This window comes from Halichoerus grypus, chromosome 11 (genome assembly GCF_964656455.1).
Source record: "Halichoerus grypus chromosome 11, mHalGry1.hap1.1, whole genome shotgun sequence".
Lineage (NCBI taxonomy): Eukaryota > Metazoa > Chordata > Mammalia > Carnivora > Phocidae > Halichoerus > Halichoerus grypus.
Genome location: NC_135722.1, coordinates 55,788,079 through 55,807,565, shown reverse-complemented (window position 1 = coordinate 55,807,565; position 19,487 = coordinate 55,788,079). Strand labels below are relative to the sequence as shown.

Below are 19,487 nucleotides of genomic sequence, written 5' to 3'. Positions count from 1 at the left end.
TTTCATTTTATTAATAGTTTCCTTTGCTATGCAAAAGCTCTTCATTTCGATGCAGTCCCAGTAGTTTATTTTTGTTTTTGTTTTTCTTCCCCTATGCCTAGAGACTTATCTAGAAAAATGTTTCTAGGCCTAATGCCTATGTTTTCTTCTAAGAGTTTTGTGGTTTCAGGTCTCACATTTAGATTTTTAATTCATTTTGAGTTTATTTTTGTGAATGGTATAAGAAAGCAGCTCACTTTAATTCTTTTACATGTAGCTGTCCACTTTTCCTAGAACCATTTATTGAAGTGATTGTCTTTTCCCAATCATATATTCTTGCCTCCTTTGTCCTTGATTAATTGACTGGATGTGTGTGAGTTTATTTCTAGGCTCTCTGTTCTTTTGCTCTGTGTGTCTGTGTTTTGCCCGTACCATACTGTTTTGATTATTACAGCTTTGTAGTATATCTTGAAATCTAGGACTGTGATACCTCCAGTTTTGTTGTTCTTACTTAAGATTGCTTTGGCTATTTGGGGTGTCTTGGGGTCTCATACAAATTTTAGGAATATTCTAGTTCTGTGAAAAGTGTTCTTGGTATTTTGATAGGGATAATTTGAATTTATAGATTACTTTGGGTAGTATGGACATTCTAGCAATGTTAATTCTTTCAATCCATAAGCATGGACTTCTTTCCATTTCTTTGTGTCATCTTCAATTTCTTTCATTAATTGTTTTGTAGTTTTCAGAGTACAGGTTTTTCACCTCCTTGGTTAAATTTATTCCTAGGATTTTATTCCTTTTGGTGTAATTGTAAATGGGATTGTTTTCTTAATTTCTCTCTATGAGGCTTCATTATTAGTGTATAGAAACACAACAGATTTCTGTGTATTAAATTTGTATCCTGCAACTTGACTGAATTAATTTATCAGTTCTAATAGTTTTGTGGTGGACTCCTTAGGGTTTTCTATATATAGTATCATGTCATTTGCAAATTATGACAGTTTTACTTCTTCCTTATGAATTTTAATGACTTTTATTCCTTTTTCTTATCTGATTACTGCAGCTAGGATGTCCAGTACTATGTTGAGTAAAAGTGGTGAGAGTAGACATCTTGCCTTGTTCCTGATCTTAGAGGAAAAGCTCTCAGTTTTTCCCCATTGAGTATGATGTTAGCTCTGGGTTTTTCATATATGGCCTTTATAATATTGCAGTATGTTCTCTCTAACCACACTTTGTTGAAAGTTTTTATCATGAACAGATGTATTTTTCAGATGCTTTTCCTGCATCTTTTGAGATGATCATATGGTTTTTATCCTTCCTCTTGTTAATGGGATATATCTCATTGGTTGATTTGCTAATATTGAACCACACTTGTGTAATTATAATAAATCCCACTTGATTGTGGTGAATAATTTTTTCATTGTATTGTTGAATTCGGTTTGCTAATATTTTGTTGAGGATTTTTGCATCTATGTTCATCAAAGATATTGGCCTGTAGTTCTTTTTTATTGTAGTGTCCTTATCAGGTTTGGTATCAGGGTAATCCTAGCCTCATAGAATGAATTTGGAAGTATTCCTTCTTCTTATGTTTTTTGGAAAAATTTGGGAAGAATATGTATTAACACTTATTTAAATATTTGGTAGACTTCACCCATGAAGCCATCTGGTTCTATACTTTTGTTTGGAAGTTTTTTGATTACTGATTAAATTTCATTACTAGTGATTGGTGTGTTCAGATTTTCTATTTCTTCCTGATTCAGTTTGGAAAATTGTATGTTTCTTGAAATTTATCCATTTCTTCTAGGTTGTCTGATTTGTTGACATATAATTATTTATATTCTTTTGTAATTCTTTGTATTTCTTTGGTGTTCATTGTTATTTTTCCTCCTTGATTTCTGAATTTGAGTCATCTGTCTTTTTTTCTTGATGAGTCTGGCTAAAGATTTATTAATTTTGTTTATTTTTTCAAAGAAACAACTCTTGGTGTCACTGAATTTTTTTGTTCTTTTTTTTTTTTTTAGTCTATTTATTTCCACTCTAATCTTTATTATTTCTACTTGTTTTGGGTTTTGTTTGTTGTTCTTTTTCTAGCTCTTTTAGATGTAAGATTAGGTTGTGTATTTGAGGTTTTTCTGGTTTCTTGAGCTAGGCCTTTATCACTATAAACTTCCCTTTTTGAACTGCTTGTGCTTTGTCCCAAAGATTTTGGATTATTGTGCTTTCATTTTCATTTGTGTTTATGTAAATTTTATTTCCTCTTTGATTTCTTCATTGATCCATTGGTTGTTTAGTAGCATGTTGTTTAGCCTCCATGTGTTTGTGGTTTTTCCAATTTTTTTTCTTATAATTGATTTCTAGTTTCATGCTGTTGTGGTTGGAAAAGATACTTGATATAATTTCAGTCTTCCTGAATTTATTGATACTTGTTTAGTGGCCTAACATGTGATCTGTCCTGGAGAATGTTCCTTGTGCAGTTGAAAAGAATATGTATTCTGCTGTTTGTGGATGGAATGTTCTGTGTGTATCTGTTAGGTCTAGTGTATCATTCAAAGCCAGTGTTCCTTTGCTGATTTTCTGTCTGGATGATCTATCTATTGATTTCAAGAGGGGTATTAAAGTCCCCTATTATAATTGTATTACTGTTGATTTCTCCCTTTATAACTGTTAATATTTGCTTTATATATATATAGGTGCTCCATTCTTGGGTGCATATATATTTATAATTGTTATATCCTCTTGTTGAATTAATTTCTTTATCATCATGTAGTGCAGTTCTTTGTCTCTTGTTATAGTCTGTGTTTTAAAGTCCATTTTGTCTGATATAAGTATTGCCACCCTGGCCTTTTAAATTTTTTTTTGCTTCCATTTGCATGGAATACATTTTCCATCCATTCACTTTCAGTCTGTATTTGTTTTCAGGCCTAAAGTGAGTCTCTTGTAGGCAGCATAAGATTGGTCTTGTTTTTTTTTTTTTCTTTAGCCATTCTGTCACTTTATGTATTTTGATTGGAGTGTTTAGCCCATTTACATTTAAAGTAATTAATAATATATATATGGAGTTATTGCCATCTTATTATTTGTTTTATGGTTATTTTTGTAGTTTTTCTCTGTTCCTTTATTCTTCCGTTGCTCTCTTCCCTGTGCTTTGATGGCTTTCTTTTGTGGTATGCTTGGATTCTTTTCTCTCTCTAATTTTTGTGTATCTATTACAGGTTTTTGATTTTTGGTTACTGTTGAGTTTATATATAGCATCTTAAGTGTATAGCAGTCTATGTTAAGTTTATGGTCACTTAAGTTTGAACACATTCTAAAAGCACTAATTTTTACTTCCCCTCCCCATTTTATGCATATGATGTCATATTTTACATCTTTTTATTTTGTGTATCCTTTGATATACAAAATTTTTTATAGATATTATTTTTTTATAGATATGATTGGGGGTTTTTTGGTGAGAGAGAGTGAGAGAATGAGCATGAGTGGGAGGGAGGGGCATAAGGAGAAGTAGACTCCCCGCTGAGCAGGGAACCAGACGCAGGGCTAGATCCCAGGACCCTGGGATCATGACTTGAGCCGAAGGCAGACGCTTAACCAACTGAGCCGCCCAGGCACCCCTAAATATGATTATTTACATATTTAGTTTTTTACATAATAGTTTTACTACTCTTGTGATTTAACCTTTATACTTGCTTTATAAGTGATTAATCTATTACCTTTAATTTGTGGTTGCTTTTACCTGTGAATTTTTTCCCTTTCATAATTTTCTTCTAATTTTAGCCTTTTCTTTTCACTTAAAGAATTCTCCTTAACCTTTCTTATAATTCTGAGTTAGTGGTGATGAACTTTTGTATATCTGAGAAACACATCGTCTCTCCTTCTCTGTCATTATTTTTTGCCATTTTGCCTTTTTTTTTTTAAGTAGGCTCCATGCCCAACGTGGGCCTTGAACAAACAACCCTGAGATTCAGAGTCACATGCTCTACCAACTGAGCCAGCCAGGCACCCTGCCATTTTACTTTATATGTTTTGGTGTGGACCTCCTTGGATTTATCTTTTTAAGGCTCTCTGTGCTTCTGGACCTGGGTGTCTGTTTCCTTCCCCAGATTAGGGAAGTCTTCAGTTATCCTTTTTTAAAATAATTTTTTCTTCTCCTTTCTGTTTTTCTTTTCCTTCTGGGATCCCTCTAATGTGAATGTTATTACACTTGATGTCACTGTGTTCCCTTAACTTAGTTTTATTTTTTTATTCTTTTTTCTTTTTGCTGTTCAGCTTGGTTGATTTCCATGACCTTATCTTCCAGATTGCTGATCCATTCTTTGGCATCCTTTAATCTGCTGTTGATTCCCTCTAGTATATTTTTTATTTTGGTTATTGGATTCTTTGGCTCTGACTGGTTATTTTCTATATTTTCTGTCTTTTTGTCGAAGTTCTCACTGAGTTCCTCCATTCTTCTCTCAAGTTTACTGAGTATCTTTGTGCATATTATTTGGAATTCTTTATCAGGATATTGCTTATCTCTGTTTCATTTAGCTCTTTTACTGTGATTTTGTCTTGTTATTTCATATGGGACATGTTCCTCTGTCTTCTCATTTTGTCTAGCTCTGTGTGTTTGTTTCTATGTATTAGCTTGAGCAGTTATGTCTACCAGTCTTGAAAGTAGTGGCCTTTTGTAGAAGAGGTCCTGTGCTGCCTTATGGCACAATCCCTTCCAGTTACCAGAACCAGGTGCTCTAGGAGTGTCCCCTGTGTGGGCTGCCTGCACCCTCCTGTTGTAGCTGAGCTGTGATTGCCTTCAGCCCAGATGGCTGCAATGACCTACTTTGCCTGGTGTGAATGCACTAGGCAGGGTTTGGCCCCCATGTTGTTGAGAGGCCTGCCTGCAGCAGCCACTGGCTTGTTGGTGGATGGGGCCAGCAGTCAGCCTAGCTGTCTGCAGTTAGCCTCTCCTGCCACAGCTGTAGGCACACTAAAGGGCAGTGCTTGCTCCCTGTGCAGCCAGCTAAGAGCAAGAACTGTGAGCAAGAACTGTGGGCACACTGGTGTGTGGGTTGTTTTTCCACTTCCCAGGGCAGGAGTCACTTTGGAGTGACACTGGTCCAGCTGGGGCAGACTTCAGGGTGTGATGGGGCAGGAGCCACTTTGGAGGGACCCTTGCCTCTGTGTTGGATGGGGTGGGTCTGCAGGGAAACACCAGGACAGGACATGTGGTGCTAGCAAGGCAGATGGAGAGTGTTAGCACTGGCTTCTGCAAGTATCTGGCTATCTGGGCTGGGAGAGTGGAAGACAAATGCTGCCTGCTAGCACTTTTGTTCCCTGAGAAATTTCCTGTAGATTTTTGCCCCCGCCCATACATGTTCTAAGATTGGTCAATACATCTCCTTTGCATATACCCTAGCACTTTTCAAACTGCTGCTTTTGTTCTATTTCTCAGCCTAGTTATTTAGTATGCTGGTTCTTTATGTGCAGAGACTCAGTTTCCTGTCACCCCCAGCTCTCCCAGAATTAAGTCTCCTGAATTTTTAAAGCTCACAGAGTTAAACCCTGCTGATAATTAAAGCTCTTGGAGTTAAGCCCTGCCCATTTTCAAAGCAGGCCCATTTGCAGTGCAAATCCTCCTGCCAGGGATGCCTGGTGTGGAGTCTGATCCTCTTGCTTCTCTGTGATTGTGATATACTCCTGTTTGTGGTTAGTCCCACCAAGAATTTGGTTCTGAGCAAAGACTCTGCCCCCCTACCATTTTCTGTGTGGCCTTCTCTCTATGATTAGCTATGGAGGATCTGTTCTGCCAGTCTTCAGGTAGTTTTCAAAGTTAGTCACATAGATGTTGCTGTTATGTTTGTATGTCCCTGGGACAAGGTGAGTTCAAGATCTTCCTACTCTGCCATCTTTCCAAAACAAGTAGTAATTCTATTTTTAATTTTTGAAAGTATTGTCATACTGTTTTCCATAGCAGCTGTACCAGCATGGCACAAAGGTTCCAATTTTTCCATATCCTCCATATCATTGTTTTCTGTTTTTTTTGATGTAGCCATCCTAATGGGTTGGTATTAGTTCTTTAAATGTTTGGTGGAATCCACCAGTGAAATCATTGGGTCTAGGACTTTCTTTGTTGGGATATTTTTGGTGAAGGATTCAACCTCCTTACTCATTATAAATCTATTCACATCTTCTAATTCTTGATGATTCAGTCTTGGTAGGTTCTGTGTTTTTAGGAATTTGTCCATTTCATCTAGGTTATCAAATTTGTTGGGGTACAGCTGTTCATAGTACTCTCTTATAATTCTTTTTATTTCTGTAAAATGGGTAGTAATGTCCTTTCATTTCTGATTTCAGTATTTGAATCTCTTCTCTTTTTTTATTAGTCCATCTAGCTAAAGGTTTATTAATTTTGTTGATTTTATTCAAGGAACTAACTTTTGGTTTCATTGATTTTTCCTTATAGGTTTTCTTTTCTCTAATTGTTGCTGTAGTCTTTATTATTTTCTTCCTTTTGCTATGTTGGGTCAATTTGTTCTTTTTCTAGGTCCTTGAGATATAAAGATAGGTTGTTGATTTGAGATTTTTCTTATTTTTTTAAAGAATTTATTTATTTATTTGAGAGAGAGAGAGATAGCAAGAGAGAGCACAAGTGGGGAGGAGAGGGAAAAGCAGGCTCCTTGCTGAGCAGGGAGCCCCAATTCAGGGCTCAATCCCAGGACTCTGGGATCATGACCTGACCTGAAGGCAGACGCTTAACCGACTGAACCACCCAGGCACCCCGATAATTATCTTTTAAAATGTATTGAGACTTAATCTGTGGTCGAACATATGGTCTATCCTGTAAAATGTAAAATGCACTTGAGAATAATGTGAATGCTGTTATTGTTAAGTATTCTGTACATGTCTGTTAGATATAATTAGTTTCTTGTGTTAAGTCATCTGTTTCCTTACTTTCCTTTAATCTGATTGTTCTATCCATTATTGATAGTAGGGTATTGAAGTGTCCAACTATTATTGTACATCTGTCTGTTTCTCCCTTCCATTCCATCAAGTTTTGCTTTACACATTTTCCTGGTCTGTAATTAGGTACATAAATGTTTATAATTGTTATATTTTCTTGCCTTATTGAACCTTTTATTAATAGATAGTGTCTTTCTTTGCCTCTTTTTTTTTTTTAAAGATTTTATTTATTTATTTGACAGAGAGAGACAGTGAGAGAGGGAACACAAGCAGAGGGAGTGGGAGAGGGAGAAGCAGGCTTCCCGCTGAGCAGGGAGCCCGACGCAGGGCTGGATCCCAGGACCCCGGGATCAGGACCTGAGCAGAAGGCAGACGCTTAACTGACTGAGCCACCCAGGCGCTCCTCTTTCTTTGCCTCTTGTTACCTTTTTTGATATAAAGCCTATTTTGTCTGATATCAGTATAGCCACCTCTGCTGATTTGTGTTACAATTTGCACAGAATATCTTTTTTCAATTCTTCATTTGTAATCTGTGTCTTTGGATCTAAAATGAATTTCTTGAACAGAGCATAGAGTTGGGTCATATGTTTTAATTTATTCTGCCAATGTCTGTTGGAGTGTTTAATCCATTAACATTTAAAATAACTACTGAGAAGGAGGAACTTACGTCATTTTGTTACTTTTGTCATTTCTGTAAATATTTGTTATTTTGTTTCTGTCATCTCTTACTGTTATTTCTATGTGCCTTTATATCTTTTGTGTCCCTTATTTCCTGTAATACTATTTTATGTATGTATGTTAATTTTTTTGTAGTGAAATGTTTAAATCTTTTATTTCTTTTTGTATCTATTCTATACCTATTTTCTTTGTGGTTACCATGGGAATTATATTTAACATCCTAAAGTTATAACACTCTGATTTGAATTTATACCAGCTTAATTTCAATAACACACAAAAACTCTGCTCCTTTACAGCTTCATTCTTACCTCTTCTGGTTGTTGATAATTACATCTTTATATATGGTGTGCTCCAAAACATAAGCTAGTAATTCTTTTAGGTGCATTAGTCTCTTAAATTACATAGGAAATGTATGTATGTGTGGAGTCACAAACCAAAATTACAAGGATACTATCTTTTAGACTAATTGTTTTTTCTTTAGATGTATTAGTCTCTTAAATTATGTAGCAAACAAACAGTACAGTTACAAACCATTGTTATAATAATACTAGGTTTTACATTTGCCCATATATTTACTTTTATTGAGATCTTTCTCCATACAGCTTTAAATTACTGTCTAGTACCCCATCCTTTCACCTTGTAGGATTCCCTTGAGATTTTCTTGCAGGGCAGGTCTAGTGGCCACAAATCCCTCAGTTTATCTGGGAATGCCTTAATTTCCCCCCCTCACTTTTCAAGGACAATTTTTTTTTTTGCAATAGGAGTCTGGTTTATAGTTGTTTTTCTTTTAACACTTGGAATATGTGGGCCCATTGCTTTCTGGCCTCCAAAGTTTCTGATGAGAAATCTGGGGATAACTTCATTGAGGATTCCTTGTCTGTGACAAGCTTTTGTCTTGGTGTTTTCAAGATTCTTTCTTTGTCTTTGTCTTTTGAAAGTTTGGTTATAGTGTGTCTCAGTGTGGGTCTCTGAGTTTGTCTTACTTGGAGTTCTTTAAATATTATAAATACTAGTCCTTTGTTGGAACTGTGGTTTACAAATATTTTGTCCCAGTCTATGGCTAGTCTGTAGGATCCTCTTAACAGGGTCAGAAGAGCAGAATTTTTTAAATTTGGATGAGGCCTAGCCTATCAGTTTTCTCTTTTATGGGTCATATTTTTGTTCAAGTCTAAGAGCTCTTTGTCTAACCCTCAGATCTCAAAGATTTTCTTTTGTAGTTTTTTTCCCCAAAAGTGAGTTTTGCATATTTTATATGTTTTATGTAGTTTTATATATTTAAGTCTGTAATCTATCTTGAACTAATTTTTATATAAAGTGTGTGGTGTGTCTCAAGGTTTATGTTTTTGTTTTTATTTTGCCTATACCTGTCCAATTGCTCTGCTATCATTTGTTGGAAAAACTGTCCTTATTCCATTGAATTCCTTCTGCACCTTTGTAAAAAAAAATCATTCGGGTATATTTGTGTGGGTTTGTTTCTGGGTTTGAAATTATTTTCCATTGATCTGTGTGCTTATCCCTTCTCTAATAATACACTGTCTTGATTACTGTAGCTATATAATAAGCCTTAAAACTGGGTAGAGTGACTCCCTCTCACTTTATTCTCCCTTTTCAAGATTGTTTTATTTTGGGGTTGTGTCTTTCCATATAATTTTATTTTATTTTATTTTAAAAATTTCATTTGTTTATTTGAGAGAGAGAGCATAAGTGAAAGAGAGCCAGATGCGGGACTTGATCCCAGGACTCTGGGATCATGACCTGAGCCAAAGGCAGGCACTTAACCGACTGAGCCACCCAGGCATCCCTCCATATAATTTTAGAATCAATTGACCTAATTATACAAAACACCTTGAGATTTTGATAGGAATTGCATTAAGCCTGCGGATCAATTTGAGAATTAACATCTTTATAGCATTGAGTCTTCCAGTCTATGAACACATATGTCTGTCTGTTTTTTAAATATTCCTGTACTTGTTGAGTTTATACCACAGTATTTTATTTTCTTTGTTAATTGTTAATGATACTCTGTTTTTGGTATTTTAGTTTCTATATATTCATTATTAATATATGTAAATGTGATTGATTTTTGTGTATTGGTTTTAAAAGTTTAAAAAGTAGCTTTTTTAAAAAAAATATTTTATTTATTCATTTGACAGAGAGAGAGACAGCGAGAGCAGGAACATAAGCAGGGGGAGGGGCAGAGGAAGAAGCAGTCATCCCGCCGAGCAGGGAGCCCAATGTGGGGCTTGATCCCAGGACCCTGGGATCATGACCTGAGCCAAAGGCAGACGCTTAATGACTGAGCCACCCAGGCACCCCTAAAAAGTAGCTTTTTATTACTATTTCCTTATTTCTGTTTTTTCTATGTATCTGTAGGTGATTTGTAGAATTGTCTTAGAGACAATTCTGACATATTGGATAATTAATTGCAAGCATTCATGCAGAGGCAGTATTATTATTTATAGTTTATAGTTTATACATTGAACCTAAGAATTTGCCAGGTTAGTATATTGACAGAGCTGAGATTCAAACCCAAGCTTGTACAGAGCTGTTTACTATCTCAGGTTAAAAAAATTTTTTTGAAGGCATTTACATGGTATATTATTTAAGAAATTTAACTCCTAAAAATGATAGCTTGACTAGACTTGCTAGGTGTTTCAGTACTTATTTTCTCTATGGAGAATGCACAAGTATCTGCTGACATTTTGTGCATTGGGAAACGTTTGGTTTCATTGTCTCTACTCAATGCTTATAAAAAATTTTTTATATTTGAAATTTAAATATTCACCAGATTGGTATTCATTTATTCATTCCTTCATTTACCATTTATGGAGGTAGGTATTATGCTAGGTACTGGATATACAAAGATGAATAATACATAGTCTCTACTTTTAATTTGATTATAGTCAAGTAAAGAAGACTAATAGGAAAGCAGATAAATATAGTAGAGGGTGGTAAGTGCTCTGATGAAAGTATAGTTGCTACACAGTAGTGTGCTGGAGCTGGTTCATGCCAGCACATGGGAGTCAATTATTAAATATTCAGAAACTTTGCAAATCTGTTTTACCAGTGGTAGCTTAAAATTGGCTACGGTAGGATTATTTACACCATGGAAATCGGCAAATGCTACAAATAGTGCTTTCTCTTTTTTCCTACTTTCTTTCTTTTTTCCCATCAGGACATCCAGTTTACTAACATACCATGTTGGTACAGGAGCAGAGATATTAAATCCAGTCCTTTACCTCATTGCAACATGAACACATTCTGCAATATCATAAGTTGTCACAGGACCAGCTGCTTCTAGTGATTAAGCAGCAGCCTCTCACAGACATTGTGGCCGTTACCCTTTTAGATGATGAAAGTGAGGTTAAGTCTAAATTCCCTGTGGGTTCTGTTTTTATTCCAGAGATTATAAAGCAGCTAACATCAAAATCAACTTATACATCGTCAATGAACCTTGGCTCTACTCACTGGCCTGGTGCTGCAGGATTCACTCAGTGACCACAGACAATATTCACATCCTGAGTCAGCTAACTCAGCCTTACTTCTTCATGGTGAGCTGGCTATCCAGATTGTTCTTTCAAGTCTGGTACAGTAGGAGTCTAAGTCCCTTACCCTACCCTTACATTGTCCACTGTGCAGTCCTCTTGGGAGCTACTTTTAATAGTAGAGACCTCTACAATGTTGGAGATGAGCATTCTCCCTTCTCTCGCCCAGATCCTTCTGTGATCTGCAGAGAGAAATTAGTATTGTTATAATAATTGTCGTTTATTGAATCTTCACAATGTGTTTTTTATGCATTATGTAATTTGACCCTCTGAGTTACTCATTTTTATTATCCCTATGAAGAAACTGAAGTTTGAAGATGTTAAGATTCTTAGACATAGTCACATGATGCAAGATTCAGAATGAGGTCTGATTCCAGAGTTTTGTTACAGGAGCCCCACCTTCCTAGAGGCGTGGCAACCATGACAGTGGCATGGGCTCTGGGGAGAAAACCAAGTATATCTGACTCCAAAGTGAAACTGTGTGACCTGAACAAAATGCTTTTGAAAAGGAGAACCAGTCTCAGGGTCGTGAGATTGAGCCCCGTGTTGGGCTCCCAGCTCAGTGTGGAGTCTGCTTGAGATTCTCTCTCTCCCTCTGCCCCTCCCCCTGCTTGCATCCTCTCTCAAAATAAGTAAATAAAATTTAGAAAAAAAAAAAAAAGGAGAGCTAGTGTCCAGCTCACCTAGCTTGATTGCTCCTCCTAGCCCTGACGCTGCTTATTGCCAGAGGCTTAGGGACCTGAACATGTGGGTTATAATCACAGCTAAAATCTTATCATTTATTATCTGTGGAAGCAGCCCTGGATATCCAGTTAACTGCTACAGAGCTTTTTTTTTTTTTTTTTAAGATGTTTTATTTACTTATTTGACAGAGAGAGCACACAAGCAGGGGGAGCGGGTGAGGGAGAAGCAGACTCCCCACTGAGCAGGGAGCTCAACACAGGGCTCGATCCCAGGACCCCAGAGCTTAAGGCAGATGCTTCATCAACTGAGCCACACAGGCGCCCCTGTTACGGAGCTCTTATCTGTGTAGAGTAGCTTGACTGAGTCAGACACAATAGTGTACAACAGAAAGAACTTAATTTCTTTTCATTGGCTGTTTAAACTGCTCTCTGAGCTAACCTTTCCCTGCTCCTGAGTGAAATCTTACTCAGGTCCCATAACTTTTCTAGTCACTTTTAGGTAACTTTAAAATTTCACTTCCAGTCACCAGAAAGTCTCAATTCAGAATAGAAGTGTGTAGTTGAGAGTACACCCAAACTCCAAGTGTCTTAAAAGGTAAATCTTTGGGCAGAGAAGCCCAAATGAGAAGCATAAATATTTCAGGCTGCCATCTCCATACCTCTGGCCTCACTAGCCCTTGTTTCGGTCAGGACCAGGAGAAAGGGAATCAGGGTCAGGGCACAATCTCATAGAGCCGGGCTTGCACTGAGGCCCTGTGGTGGCAGGGTAAAATTACTGACACCTTTTTTCTCGCTGGCTTGGGCAACTTTCTGGAGATGACCCTGAAGAACACCTTGAATGGCAGGTCCCTTGGCTAGGTGAAGCTTTCTACTTGTCTGTCCTCATACAAATTTCCTTCATACATGTACTATATATTTTTCTAACATTTTGTTTTTTAAAATTGATTACAATGTAAGCCTGTTCATTATGTGAAATTCAGTCATTATAAAAATACATAAATCAGAAAGCAACACACGTAATCCTATTCTCCTAAGTCAGTAATGTCTCAAAGTTGTGCCTTTGGATATATTAAATGAAGCCTTATTAAATAAAGCTTTTTATTTTAATACTTGAATTGATACTATTTGAAATAATAAATTCATGTGATTCAAAAGTAAAAAAGTATAAAAGGATGTAAAGTTAAAAAATACTTTCTTCTACACCTGGCTATGGTTTTTTAAAGGACCTAGTGTCACTTTGTTCAGGAAAGTGGGACCAGTATCCTCAGGGCTTTCCCAAGCAGCTCACACTCTGGAGTTAGAATATGCAGATTTAAATTTTGGCTCTACCACTTACTGTGTGAACTTGGAAATGTTAGTTAGCTTGTCCGTGCCTGTTTGTTTATTAGTAAATTGGGGATAATGATAGTACAACAGAAGTACTTTTATCCACCACAGTTTAATCTGATCATTGGTCTGTTAATTGAAAAAGTTGAAGTGGGGAATCATAAATATGTGTGTGTGTGTGTGTTTGTATTTACAGTCTATCAGCTTTTACTACTTAAAAAAACCCACCTAAAATGTAGTGGCTTAAAACAAACAAATATTTATTTGTCATATTCTTTGTGATGGCTACGTGGTCCTGTGGTCTGAGCCAGCTTGGTGTAGGGTGGGTGCATCCATATGTTTAGGGTCTTACCTGGAATGCCTGGGGTCTCTATTTATGTGATCACACATCCTCAAGGAGGCCAGCTTGAGCTTGTTCACTTGGTGGCAGTGGGTTCCCAGCAAGCAAAAGAGGTGAAGCCCCAATGCAATACAGTTTTCAAGGTTTCCCAGGTGTGATTTTTGTTGAAGTTCCATTGGCCAAAGAAAATTACATGGCCAAGTCCAGATTCAAGGTGGGGTAAGAGAGAAAAAGATTCATTTCCTGATGGGGAGGAACAGCAAAGTCACAGTGTATACAGGCCTGCATTTTGGTTGCAGTACTGTCATTTTTATAAACAATCTATCACATACATACCTCACACATTGTATTTTAATTTAAAATATTCATTTACCTTGTAACATAGAGTCAAGGTCTTTGAGGTTACTTCAGCTGGTGGAATTCTATATTCATTTGTTTATTCAAACACCCAAATGAACCAGCTATGATTTCTAAGTTTTGTTTCTTTAAAGAACATAAAGGCATTGGGAGAAACAGTCTGAATGAGGGATTCACCGAGATTTTCATAATCCTCTTATCCCAATCTCTTACAGTGTTTCACTCATACCTCATTCAGTTGTAGTTTATTTTTTAATGATCTCTTCTGTCTTCACTGAGATTTTCAAAGCATTGGCTTGGTTTTCTTGAAAATGGCGTACTTCTTTTTCACTTAGATTTACAGATTTGAGTTAACATTTCATTACACAGCACAGTTGTAACAAGTACACTGTCTAAGTCATTTTAGGGAGCAAGAATGACTAATTCTTAGTAAATGGACAGCTCACCTGCTGGGAATCCTGGAGCAGGTCAAGCTCTCAGTCACTCTTTCCCAGAGGGGATTAATAGCCTGGGTTTAGGGGCGACTGGGTGGCTCAGTCTGTTAAGCATCTGCCTTCAGCTCAGGTCATGATCTCAGTGTCCTGGGATTGAGTCCCGCATTGGGCTCCCTGCGCCTCTCCCTGCTCATGCTCTCTCTCTCTCTCTCTCTCAAATTATTTAATTTTTAAAAAAGAGCCTGGGTTTAGTGGAAGTTGACTAAGGGCTTCTACTATACTTGCTTAGTGGGCTGTTGTGAGGATGGGATGTGAAAACACTCTTAAAGTGCTTAGAATGCTTCCTTAGCTCTTGTGGATGCTCATTAATTGTTAGTTGTTGTTGCTAATTGTTAGTTGTTGTTGTCATCATGACCGTTAGTATTATTATTATTAATGTTATTATTCAGCTCATGGAAAGACCTTGGGATAGGGTGAGGAGAAGCTCAAGAAAAAGTAAAAAGTGCCAGCCCCAGGGGCATCAAGTAACAATGGAGGTGGGAAGCGAGGATCAAATTGGGTAATTCTAAAACTCACACAAGAGGACCTAGGAGATATATCTCTGGGCGATTCAGGCAAAGGAGCATAGAGAAGGGGGCATGTTAGCTAAGGGGGAGTTATAATTTCAACATACTTATTTGAAGCATGATGATTTAGAACAAAAATTCCTAGATGCTGGTTCACAGACTAGTTGCTTCAGCATCACCTGGGAAGCTTGTTCAAAATGCAGAAATTCTAATTCCTGAGGTATGTAGTGAGACCTATGACCCTGTACTACTAAAAGCTGCCCAGGTAGATTGGGATGTGCGGACAGGTTTGGGTAGCCATACTATGAAAACACAGAGCAGTGGAACTCAAGAAACTTGGGCTGTAGTCCTGGGTCCAGAATAGACTTGCTATGTGACTTCTCTGGGACTCCTCTGTCTTTGAGGGTTAAGGGAGTTGAAGGGTATGAAGTGTTTGTCCCTTGTAGAGTTCCCTGCACATATAAGGGGTGATTGTTAAGTTTTGAGCAGGTATTCTTTATGTTCGAGACCACCACATCAGAGTTCTTCCACCTGCTCTGCCCTCCCTGCTCTTCCCCCAGCCCTGGCAGCAGAGCAAAGGACTTGACCCTTGTGATCTAAAATCCCTTGCAACTGTAGTTTTTTAAATCTGTTTTGTTTTCTATTTTGCAGACACCAGGTTACTATATGTTCATGTGGCTTCTCATGGATAGTGTTTCTGCAGTTCTCATTATTACCATATTTTATTTTCATTGGTAAGCCTATATTTGCAATTTTTTAAATTTTTTAAAAGATTTTATTTATTTATTTAACAGAGAGACAGAGACAGCGAGAGAGGGAACACAAGTAGGGGGAGTGGTAGAGGGAGAAGCAGGCTTGCCGCTGAGCAGAGAGCCTGCTGTGGGGCTCGATCCCAGGACCCTGGGATCATGACCCGAGCTGAAGGCCGATGCTTAACAACTGAACCACCCAGGCGCCCCTATATTTGCAATTTTAAATGAATTTTTCCCAAGATAAAAGTGTAAGTGGTTCTTATGGAAAGTTCAGAAAAAACACTTAGATTCTTCCTATAATCCCACAGGGCAAGCTCTCAGGAAGACAGGGTTTATAATCTGAATCTCCCATTGCTTCTCATGCTGCCTGTACCTCCTCACATCCTTTCTGCCTCAACACAGGACAGTATTCTAAGGATAAGAACTCTCAGTAAGGCCTAGTCAAGTCCTGTTACTACAGATTCATTGTAGAACAGTTGGAAAAGGACAAAGGTTGGAGGTTGTACAGAACAAGTGCCTTATCTTCCCACCTTCTGTGACAAAAAGCAAGTTCACAAACTGGGAAGCCTGGGTTTTAGTCCTGGCTTTGTCCCTTAGTTGCTGGGTGGCCCTGGAAAATCACTGCCTCTTTCTAGTATAGTCTTATTATCTGTCCAAGAAGATGACATTTGAGAATCCTGCAAGGAAAATGTTACAGGATTGCAAGATTCAAGGTGGGAAAGGGAACATCCAGGTAGAAGAATTTTAGCTAGAGGAGACCATAGTTGTTCAGACCTCATCACACCCATCATTTCATCATTTGTGAGTTATCTTTTAAAGAGGAAAGTATAAACCCTGTACTTAAATGAGAATTTGACTGGATGATGTCTCTTTTGTGACCACTGCCTTGGATTATTGTCTTTTTTGGAAGAGGTCTTTGAGGCTCATGAATAGTCTCTTTCCTTCCAGGTGGAGACAGCGCAAAAAAGAAATGTTCAATAATGCCAGCATTCACACAGGTAAAGTCAGAGGTCTGCCCTGCTCCTATCTCTTCCTCCCTACCCACTGCTTCCAGGATATGGAGACTGCTTTTCATTTCTCTGACAAGAGCTGAGAGAGTCTGGGGAAAGTGGGAGGTGGGGACCAGGGAGAAGCTGGGAATTGTAGGTTGGATGACCCTTGACGTCAGGCTTCATTTTGGACTTTATCCTTTGGCAGTGAGACCTCTTGGAAGATTTTGAGTATGGGTGTTTATTTGTTCACTTGTTCATATCTTAATTCATCACAAAGTTAGTTATTGAGTACCCCCTTTGTGCCAGGCACTCTTAAGAAGGGCTGAAGAAAGCTTGAAGGTGGCCCAAAGAGAGGAGGGCTGGCTCCCGAAGAGCAGTGAAGCAGGCAAATGATTGGGCCAGGCACCACTGGGTCCAGTTACCAAAGTAACTGTCATGCCCATTGGAGCTTTATGGGACTTCACTTATGGGTGATGTATGTTGGAGGGTGGAGGGAGAAAACTGCAGAGATCCTGAAATGCTGGACTAGAGTCTAGGCTCTGCACATAAGCAATCAAAAGATGGTGAATGAGCTTCAAACAAGAGAGCAATATGCTTTTTAAATTTCTGTGTGAAGGGATGGAATAACAGAATAACTATTATTTAGCAGAATAACTCAGGGGCTGATGAAGTGAGATAGGCCCAGTAAGGGGAAGGGAAGCTAGATTTTATTTTTCAGGAGGCTGTGGGGATAATCACACAGTTAGTGAGTGGTTGGGAAGCCAGTGCAGTGTCAAAGGAAAACCAGTTAGGAGGCAAAGGATTGGGCAATACATGAGAGATTTCTTCCACAGCTCCTGGAGCCTTAGGTAAAGTTGGTACAGTCACAAAACCATGAAATAATTTAATTTCTTGTGGATAGTGGTGAAGATCCTGAAATGCCATGCACCAGCTGGCAAAGCGTTGAACTTATAAAATACTTAGAATTGCAGGAATGGATCCATAGGGACCATGAAAAAATAAGTTCAGAAATGTGAATAGATTAAATGGAGAGCAATAGTCTTGCATACTGTGAAACAAGGTTCAAACTAAGCTCACCCAAATCTCTTAAGGAGCAGAAATATCTCAAGTAACTCTGAGTTATATGGATTTTTAAGATCACTCTACTGGCTGTTAAGAAGTCTGAAGGCTTTAGCCTAGCTACCTTATGATTTTCAGTAGCTGTATTAATAAACTAGGGCTGCTATAACTGAATACCAGAATGTGGATGGCTTAAACAACAGAAATTTATATTCTCAGTTCTATAGGCTAGAAGTCCAAGATCAGTGTGTCAGCAGGTTTAGTTTCTTCTGAGGCCTCTCTCAGTTTGCACATGGCCTTCTTCTTGTGGTTTCCTCATACAGCCTTTCCTCTGTGCACATACACACACCCAGTGCTTCTCAGTGTGTTCAAATTTTCTTTTCTCCAATCAGATTGTATTAGGCCTCATTTTAAGCACTTCTTTAAAGGCCCTATTTCCAACCATAGTCAGATTTTGAAGTATTGGGGGTTGAGGCTTCAACATGTGAACTTGTGGGGCCCAAAATTCAGCCCATAACAGTAATAGAGCCAAGAAATGGAAAAAACAAAAACAAAAACAAAAACCAACCCATGGAAATGGTGATGAAAGTATAGATGGGAGAGAAAGTTTTGAAGGAACAAGGAAGACTGAAGCTAAGACCACAGCCCAGATCCATTGAGGCTGAAGAGAATAGAGCCTCAGACACTAAGCAGGCACAGTGTCACATCTAGCACCACAACAACCTCCAGGATGGGCAGGTACTGCTGCAGCTGCTGCCACCACTATAAGGCATTTATCAGCTTTGTAGCTTTAGGATGTATTTCTCAGCACTGTAAAGAAGTCAGTCCTTTGTTTTCTGCCTTGTATAGTTTCTTATGAAAAGTCTTGCACAAAAAAAAAGTCTCCCATTTTATCTTTGCTCTTCTACTTGTAATATGTCATTTTTCTCTAGCTGCTTTTTAAGATTGTTCCTTTTATTGCTGATTTTCAATAATTTGATTATGGTTTACTTTGGTATGTGTGTGTGTGTATGTGTGTAACTATCCTGCTTGGGGTTTGCTGAACTCTTAATATAATTTTCATCAAATTGGATAAGTTTTCAGTCTTTATTTTTTCAAATATTTTCATGCTTCTATCCTCTTCTGGGATTCCAGTTACATAGGTACTATCCCATAGGTTGCTGAGACTGTTCATTGTTATTTTTAGCTTATTTAATTTCTGTGCTTCATCTTGAGTACATTCTATTTCTGTATGTATTAGTTTCTTACTGCTGGGTAACAAATTACTGTAAACCTAGCAGCTTAAAATAATACAGGTTTATCATCTCACAGTTTATGGGCCATGGGTTCAGGCATGGATTAGCCAGGTCCTCTACTTAAGAGTCTCACCAGGCTGGGGTGCCTGGGTAGCTCAGTCTGTTGAGCCTCAGACTCTTGGTTTCAACTTGGGTTGTGATCTCAGGGTTGTGGGATCAGACCCCACGTTGGGCTCCATGTTCAGCATGGAGTCTCCTTGGGATTCTCTCCCTTGCCCCCCCCCACCTGCTGTCTCTCTTGAACGTACTCTCTCAAATAAATAAATAAATAAGATCTTAAAAAAAGAGTCTCACCAATCTCATCTGAGACTTTTAGTCTTCCTCCGAGATCACTAGTTGTTAGAAGAATTTAGTTCCTTACAATTGTAGGACTGAAGTTTTTGTCTGTTTTCTTGATCACTGTTGGGGTTTTCTCTGAGCTCCTAGAGTCTACCTTCAGGTCCCAGCCATATGGCCCTCTTACAACAAGGCAGTTTACTTCTTCAAAACCAGCAGGAGAATATCTTATAGCACATAGATTCAGGAAGAAGAGACCAGAGGAAGAA

The 19,487-nt window shown here is 38.1% G+C and overlaps 1 protein-coding gene across 1 annotated transcript in view; it reads left to right on the top strand.

The window, feature by feature from the left end:
* The window catches only part of GDPD4 (glycerophosphodiester phosphodiesterase domain containing 4), a 109,240-nt gene that overhangs the window by 75,762 nt on the left and 13,991 nt on the right, over positions 1-19,487 (top strand). The window contains exons 13-15 of the mRNA XM_078057501.1: positions 10,997-11,144; positions 15,496-15,578; positions 16,545-16,594. Of these exons, the coding sequence (XP_077913627.1) occupies positions 10,997-11,144; positions 15,496-15,578; positions 16,545-16,594 (281 nt within the window). The remainder of the gene's footprint in view (positions 1-10,996; positions 11,145-15,495; positions 15,579-16,544; positions 16,595-19,487) is intronic.